Here is an 8,753-nt window from a genome sequence, read left to right on the forward strand (position 1 = left end):
TATATATATATATATATACATATATATATATATATATATATATATATATATATATATATATATATATATATATATATATATATATATATATATATATATATATATATATATATATATCAGCAACTTAAGTTTGCTAATAACTTCTTGTAATAAATCTTAATTTTTACGTTTATTTTCAATTACCCCCTCAAAGTGTATTTTTATTCTCTGTATTGCTGGTAAACTTTACTCTTTAGCCTACAAGCTATCGTAGTAAAAGCAATTTTGTTGGAAGACCCAGTAAATGCTTTGGCAAATTATTTTATATTTAAGGTAAAATAAGGGATTTTTGTTAAATATCTCTTCCGAATAACAGAGTTCCTAACATTTTTGGCGACCTTGCCAGGATTGGTTACCTAGCAATATAGCAGTTAAACACTTGAGGGGTTATAAGGAGATAAAATTTAGGTAATTGATAATAGGTTTCACCCAAAGTAAGTAACATGGGATCCCCAAAGGAAAACGTGGATGAGGCGGCGATTCGTTTCTTAGATGATGATGATTGGGAAAGAAAGCTGTATGATTTAAAAAGGGATGATTTGTGGTTCTTTGTAGACTTCTTTAGTTTGAGTCTTCCCACCGAGATCAGGACGGGTCCTTTGTTATGGGAGGTGGTTAAGGCTGTTAAAGCTTATAAAGAATCTATTTTGGAAGTTAGTCATGGTGAAAAAACTCCTGGTAGCAATGAAAAACAGGACAGGGTTAGGCAGGAACTAGCAGGGAGGTCAGGTGACTTACAGTTAGATATCTCGAGGGAACAGAGTAAAATAAAAGATTTGGAATTTAAATCCTTACAATTGCAAGCAGAGGAGACAGCTAAGGATAGGCAACACGAAAAGGAGTTATTAGAACTTCAGATAAAGTTGAGTGGTGATAATAGTACTTATATAAATAATAATTTCAACTTGATGACGGCAATAAAGTTAATTCCTTGCTTTATCGAAGAGGATGTGCCTGAATTTTTCACGGCTTTTGAACGTATTGCTATCAAACTCTCGTGGCCTCGAGATATGTGGACGACTTTAGTGCAATGTAAATTGAAAGGTAAGGCTCAGCGTGTATACAATACACTTAGTGATGAATTTTCCTCAGATTATGATATTGTTAAATCCATTATAATGAAAGCCTATGATCTCGTCCCAGAAGCTTATCGGCAAAAATTCCGTGATTTAAGGAAAGATTTGGACACTACCTTTATTGAATTTGCCAGGAAGAAAGGACAATTTTTTGAGGATTGGCTAAGGAGTAAGGAGGTGGATAACTTTGATAAACTAAAGGAACTCATCCTGATTGAGGAATTTAAGAGAATGGTGTCTAAAAACCTTAAAATACATCTTGAAGAGCTCAAAATAGATTCTCTTCAAGAAATCGCAATTGCGGATTACGAATATTCACTAGCTCGTCGTCAGGAATCTGGGAAAAGGGAGATCAATTTTGGCAAGGAAGTTTCCCCCCATGACAAATTGAGAAAAAGTAATAAGCCAAAAGAAACAAGCTTTGTAGTCAAAGATGAAAATAACTACTCTGGCATAGAAGGTAAGGTCAGTAATGTAATACCTGGTAGTTTTTCCAATAGTAATAGATTTAGTAATAGCACTACTACCGGTAGTAGTGATAATCTGGAGCGCAGGTTAAATATTACATGTTTTTGGTGTAGTCGAAAGGGGCATATCAAGGCTGAGTGTAGGGCAATGCAAAGATTCCTTGCTAGCCAAAACAGGGAAGCAATCAATCTGTTAACAGCTGAACAACCTTCAGAAGAAGAAACGAAGTGACTAAAATTTCGTAAGTATATCTCGAATGGGTCTATTTTCATTAACAGTGACAAGAGACTAGGCAGAGGTATTAAAATTTTGCGTGACACGGGAGCCGCACAGTCATTAATTTTAAGAAAATCTGTGCCTCAGGGTTTTGTGTTTGCCAGTAATGATTTTGTGGTCTTGGGAGGTTTTCCAAATACATTAGTATCGTGCCCTCTTGAAACACTTTATTTAGAAGCTGATTATTTTAAAGGTAATGCAAAATTAGCAATAGTGGATACATTGCCCATTCCTGGAATTGACTTGAATTTTGCTAATGATTTGGTGGTTGAAAATGAACCAAATTTTTTTCCAATTTTATCTTTGATAGAGAAACACTGTCTTTGTGATGGCTCTTTGCTGGAGTTTGGTGTTCCTGTTTCCATTGTCACTCGTTCCCGTTCAAAGGGGGTAGACTTAGAAGAAATTGATTTAGACTTAGAAAGTGTAAATAGTCAGGTAACTGACTTTGTGACTGGTGGCAAATTGAGTAGTATAATTTTTGATGATGTTGACTGGGAACCCGAGGCCTTGAAGGAAGCCCAATCAAAGGAATTTAATGATGTGACTACTGAATCAATTTTAAATAATTCCTCCAAACCTTATTTTGTTAAAGAAGATGGTCTACTATATAGGGTCAGTAGAGCAGTGGAAGCTCCTGCTGACCAGATAGAAGTGGTCCGTCAGTTAGTAGTTCCCGAGAAGTATCGGAGGAAATTGTTATGGTTGTCTCATGAGAACAATCTTGCCGGACATTTCAGTGTCCGAAAGACGTTTCAGAAGTTAGCCGAACATTTCTTCTGGCCTGGGATGCGCACAGATGTAAAAAACCATGTCCACTCTTGTAACACCTGCCAAATCGTGGGTAAGCTAAATCAGAAGGTACCTAGAGCTCCTTTAATTCCAATTCCTGCTGTTGGGGAACCCTTTAGGGAAGTCATAGTAGATGTGGTTGGTCCGTTGCCACGAACACGAAGTGGCAATGAGTATATTTTGTCCATAATAGATAGGATGTCACGCTTCCCTGAGGCTATTCCCTTACGGAGAATAGGGAGTGAGAAAATCATGGAGGCATTAATTGTATTTTTTACTAGGTTTGGCTTTCCCAAGGTTTTGCAAACTGATTGCGGTACAAATTTTACCAGCAGAAATTTTAAAAGGAAGATGGAGGAGTTAGGAGTCAAACATACAACCTCAACTCCCTACCATCTTGAAAGTCAAGGTCAGGTGGAGAGGTTCCACCAAACTTTGAAGAGTGTTCTGAAGAAATTTTGTTTCGAGACTAGTAGCGAGTGGGACAAAGAATTGCCATATGCATTATTTGCTATTAGATCTATTCCAAATGAAACTCTTGGGTTCTCTCCTTTCAATCAAGTCTTTGGTCATAGTGTGAGAGGTCCTCTTGATGTGGTCAGGGAGCACTGGGAGGGGGAAACCCCGGAAGTCAATGTACTGGACTATGTATCGCATTTGCAAGCTAAACTTCAAAATGCTTGGTGTTTTGCTAAAGAAAATTTGGCTAAAGGGCAACCTGTAATGAAAAGTAATTACGACATAAAATCGAGACGCAGAGAATTTTCACCAGGTGACAGAGTTCTGGTTTTGCTTCCTATGCCTGGGAATCCTCTCAAGGCACAATTTTCTGGGCCGTGGAGAATTTTAAAGAAAATGAGTGAAGTAAATTACTTAGTGGAGACTCCTGGACGTAGGAGGAAGTCTCAACATTGCCATATAAATATGTTAAAACCTTATGTTAGTAGAAGTAGTGAAGAAGTAGAAGTAGGACCAATTTCTTTAGTTGAGGTGGTTACCGAAGTTGATGAAGAATTGACAATTGGACCAAATAATTTATCAAATAATTCTGATGTCCTTAATAACCTTTCTTTGAAATTTCAGCATTTGGATCCAGATAAAGCTTCTTCCCTTGTTGACTTAATAAATCAATATAAAGACCTTTTTCAGGATGCACCGGGATTGACTACTATTTTAGAACATGATGTAGATGTTGGGGACACCCAACCTATGAAACAATGCCCTTACAGGTTAAATCCCGTAAAAATGGATATAGTTAAGGAAGAGGTTAAATACATGTTAGACCATAATTTGATAACTCCTAGCACTAATCCGTGGAGTTCTCCTGTGGTTTTTGTAAAGAAGGAAGGTGGGCAAAATCGACTGTGCTTTGATTATCATAAAATCAACGAGGTTACTAAAACAGATTCTTATCCTTTGCCTCGGGTGGAGGACTGTATCGACCGCATAGGGTCCGCTAAATTTATCAGTAAGTTTAACCTATTAAAAGGGTACTGGCAGGTCGGTCTTACTCCTCGGGCAAGGGAAATTTCAGCTTTTGTGACGGGTGATGGACTGTACGAGAGTTTGGTTATGCCATTCGGCATGAAAAACGCAGCCGCCACCTTCCAGAGGTTGATGAACTTGATAACCTGTGATTTGGAAGGATGTGTTGTCTACATAGACGATTTGGTGATCTACAGCGACGACTGGCCCACTCACATTAAAACGAATTAAGGCACTGTTTGAAAAGCTTCGAAAAGCTGGCCTTGTTATAAATTTAAGAAAAAGTGACTTTGCTAGAGCCAAGGTTGTTTACCTAGGACATGAAATTGGTCTGGGTGAAGTAGCTCCTAAAAAGGCGAATGTAGAAGCCATAACGATTTTTCCTGTCCCTACCAACCGGAGAGGTGTGAGAAGGTTCCTCGGTATGGTAGGATATTAAAACAGATTTATTAAAAATTTCTCTGATCTGGCCATTCCTCTAACAGATCTATTAAAGAAAAATGTAAAGTTTGTTTGGGATAGTAATTGTCAGGAGGCTTTTTAAAAGTTAAAAGGCACTCTGACAATCTACCCTCTTTTGCGATCCCCCGATTTTTCTCTCCCTTTCTCTTTAGCCACAGATGCGAGCAACACCGGATTGGGTGCAGTGCTTCTCCAGGGAGACCAAGAAGGAATTAATCATCCAGTAGCTTTCTTCTCAAATAAATTGTCACAAGCCGAGAAGAAATATTCGACAATAGAAAAGGAGGCTCTTGTTTTAATTAAAGCGCTAAATCATTTTAATATTTATTTATCAAATCTCTCCTCCCAAATAGAAGTTTACTTGGATCACAACCCATTGATTTTCATTAACCGTTTTAAGAACAAAAACTCACGAATACTTAGATGGAGTTTGGTACTCCAGGAGTACAACCTTATCATTAAGCATATTGCCGGCAGAAAGAATATTGTGCCTGATGCTTTGTCTAGGGTTTATGAGAGAGTGGACGGTCATTAGTGTTTACTTTGTATATATGTATAATATTTTTTTTTGCTGTATAATTATTTTTTTCATTTTAGATTATGTTTTGTATAATTATGTTCACCATTTTTTTTTTCTTTAATAGTTTAGAATCTGCTTTGGTACTCTATTAATTATCTTTAAGTTTACTCTTTCTTTTATTATCAATGTAAGTTCACAATTCAGTTTAAAAAAAAAAATTCTTATTGGTGGGGGACTGTAATATCAGCTACTTATGTTTTATCTTGTGGCTTCATTAAAGTAAACTTTTGTTTATTAATTGCTGACAATATTTTTTCAATTCATTTGAGCCTCGAATTCTTGGTTCAAGTTTTGTATTGTTGCGCTCCCCCACCGAATGTTATTAGCTAATTGGTACTCCGCCCATGAAATGTTCTCTTTACTTTCATGTATGAGTGCTTTGGTAGTTTCGTCTTCTGTCCAAGCCAGTATTCTGTAAAGAGAAAGGGTTGCTTTACAGGGTTAGTAGGCCAGCTGTTGCACCTGCTGACCAGGTAGAAGTTTCTCGTCAGTTGGTAGTTCCTGAAGAGTATAGGAACAAAATTTTGTTTTTGGCTCATGAAAATAATCTTGCTGGGCATTTTGGGGTCAGAAAAACTTTTCAGAAGGTCGCACAACATTTTTATTGGCCCCAAATGCGCCGAGATATAAAGCACTATGTACTTTCTTGCAAAGTGTGTCAGTTGGTGGGGAAGCCCAACCAAAAGATACGTAAAGCCCCACTCATTCCCATACCTTCAGTTGGGAAGCCTTTTGGGGAGGTGGTGATCGATGTCGTTGGTCCTCTCCCGCGGACGCGCGGTGGTAATGAATATTTATTAACAATTGTGGATCGGATGTCTCGCTTCCCGGAGGCTATTCCCATGAGGAGTATTCGGAGTGAAAAGATCGTTGATAATTTAATTGGCTTCTTTAATAAGTTTGGTATACCTCGCACTTTGCAATCTGATTGTGCTACTAGTTTCACAAGCAAGTATTTTAAGAATAAAATGTCTGAATTAGGGGTAAAACACATTACCTCTTCCCCATATCACCCTGAGAGTCAGTGCCAGGTGGAACGGTTCCATCAGACCCTAAAGTCTATTTTGAGAAAGTTTTGCATGGAGTCAGGAAGAGAGTGGGATAAGGAGGTCCCGTATGCCTTATTTGCCATTCGTTCCGTTCCTAATGAGGCTTTGGGATACTCCCCTTTCGAGCTTATTTTCGGGCATTGTGTGCATGGGCCCTTGGAAGTTGTACGTGAACATTTGGAGGGGGAGACTCCTGAGATAAACATTCTTGATTATTTGTCAGGACTTCAAGAGAAATTAAGAAAGGCTCGGGAGTTTGCTAAAGAGAATTTAGCTGAAAGCCAGGAGGTGATGAAAAACAAATACGATGTTGGGACTCAAAAAAGGGTGTTTAAACCTGGTGATAGTGTTTTTGTTTTATTGCACTTCCCAGGAAATCCTCTGAGGGCACAGTTTTCAGGACCCTGGAAGGTTCTAAAGAAATATAATGATGTGAATTATTTGATAGAGACCCCGGGTAAAAGGAGAAAAACTCGAGTATGTCATATTAATATGCTTAAACCTTATGTAAGTAGAGATGTAGAATTAGTTGAAAATGTAGACGTGGATCCCGTCACCTTAGTCAATGTAGAAGTAGACACAGAAGTAGATACGGTAGAATCAGTAGTTAATGATAAATTATCTGTTACACCTGATGCATTGAACAGCAATTCTGAAATATTGAATAATTTACAAATTAAATTTCAGCATTTGGATCACGACAGGTCTGTATCATTAATTAGCCTGATTAATGAATACAGAGATGTTTTTCAAGACACTCCAGGTAGGACTACGGTTCTAGAACATGATGTGGATGTGGGGGATTCTAAACCTATTAAACAATGCCCCTACCGACTTAACCCAGTAAAGAGAGACATTGTGAGAGATGAGGTGCAATATATGTTAGATAATGATTTAATTGTACCCAGCAGTAGTCCGTGGAGTTCGCCTGTGGTATTAGTTAAAAAAGAAGGCGGACAACACCGTCTATGCTTCGATTATAGAAAGATAAATGCTGTAACCAGAACAATTCCTTTCCTCTACCCAGAGTGGAAGACTGTATTGATCGTGTTGGGTCTGCCAAATTTTTGACAAAATTAGATCTTTTAAAAGGCTATTGGCAGGTCGGTCTTTCACCCCGGGCAAGACGGATTTCAGCCTTTGTGACAGGTTACGGCCTTTTCGAATGCAAGGTAATGCCATTCGGAATGAAAAATGCGGCTGCTACCTTCCAAAGGTTGATGAATTACATAACACAGAATTTGGAGGGTTGCGTTGTCTACATAGATGACCTTATCATTTATAGTGATGATTGGAAGACTCATCTTAAAAGATTGAGAGCTTTGTTTCAGGTTTTGCGGATGGCTGGCCTCGTGGTAAATCTGAAAAAGAGCGATTTCGCTCAGGCAAAGGTAATTTACCTCGGTCATGAGGTGGGCCTGGGTAAGGTCACCCCTAAGAAGGCCAATGTGGAGGCAGTTGCAGATTTTCCCGTACCTCTTAATAAAAGGGGTGTTAGGCGTTTCCTAGGTATGGTCGGATATTATCGTGAATTTATTTGCAATTTACCTGACATAGCTAACCCTCTTACAAACCTGTTAAAGAAAGGTTTTAGGTTTAACTGGTCTGCTGATTGTCAGGGGGCTTTCGAAAGACTGAAAGCCACCTTGATTAGTTACCCATTGTTACGCTCCCCAGATTTTAAATTGCCTTTCAGGTTAGGTACCGATGCCAGCGACTTGGGACTCGGTGCTGTTCTATTACAAGAGGATGACAAGGGAACGCTTCACCCTGTTGCTTACTTCTCCAAGAAATTGTCGACAGCAAAAAGAAAATATTCTACAATAGAAAAGGAGGCATTGTGTTTAATAAAGGCATTGACCCATTTTGATGTTTATTTAAGTAATTCTAAGTATCCTATTGTAGTTTATACTGACCACAACCCCTTAGTCTTTATCCGACGTTTCAAAGATAAAATCATGCGAATTCTTAGGTGGTGTTTGACTCTCCAAGAGTATGATCTCGAGATACGGCATATAACAGGCAGGGATAATGTAATTCACGACGTTATGTCTAGGACCTTTACAATGGAATGAATTGTCTGCAATAATGATCATTCTTTATTTTTTTTCTAGGTTTCCACTTTTGTATCTTACTATGTAAAGTAATTTTATTTGAATTTTTGAAAAAAAAAATTCTTTTAGAAATTTTTTTTTTCTTTGGTGGGGAGGTGTAATGGAATTAACATATTTAATTTATTTTTTTCTATTTTTACAGTGCATTTGATTTTGCACTTTAAAGTAAATTTTTGCTTGTTTTTGTCCAGTTTTGTCCAGTTTTGTTTATATGTCTTTTGAAGGCTGGACTTGGGGATGTTTTCCTCCCCTCAAAGGGTAATTGTAGTTTTAAATTGGTACGTCACCCATGTAAGTGTTTTTATCTTTTCATGTTGATGATCTTTCGGCTGTTCATCGCCTGTTTTGTTTTCGTCCCCGCTGGTGATGTGGGGCCCTTTGGAGTGAAAAGACGACAGTAAGCGACTCGGCT

The 8,753-nt window shown here is 38.1% G+C and overlaps 1 protein-coding gene across 1 annotated transcript; it reads left to right on the forward strand.

The window, feature by feature from the left end:
- The first annotated feature begins 482 nt into the window (after nt 1-482).
- Nucleotides 483-8,302, forward strand: LOC137626274 (uncharacterized). The gene is made up of 6 exons (XM_068357347.1): nt 483-1,575; nt 2,170-2,892; nt 3,214-3,733; nt 3,881-4,119; nt 6,601-6,931; nt 7,255-8,302. Exons 1-6 carry the CDS (start codon nt 483-485, stop codon nt 8,300-8,302), a joined length of 3,954 nt encoding a protein of 1,317 aa, XP_068213448.1.
- The last annotated feature ends 451 nt before the right edge of the window (nt 8,303-8,753 follow it).

This window comes from Palaemon carinicauda, chromosome 33 (genome assembly GCF_036898095.1).
Source record: "Palaemon carinicauda isolate YSFRI2023 chromosome 33, ASM3689809v2, whole genome shotgun sequence".
NCBI lineage: Eukaryota > Metazoa > Arthropoda > Malacostraca > Decapoda > Palaemonidae > Palaemon > Palaemon carinicauda.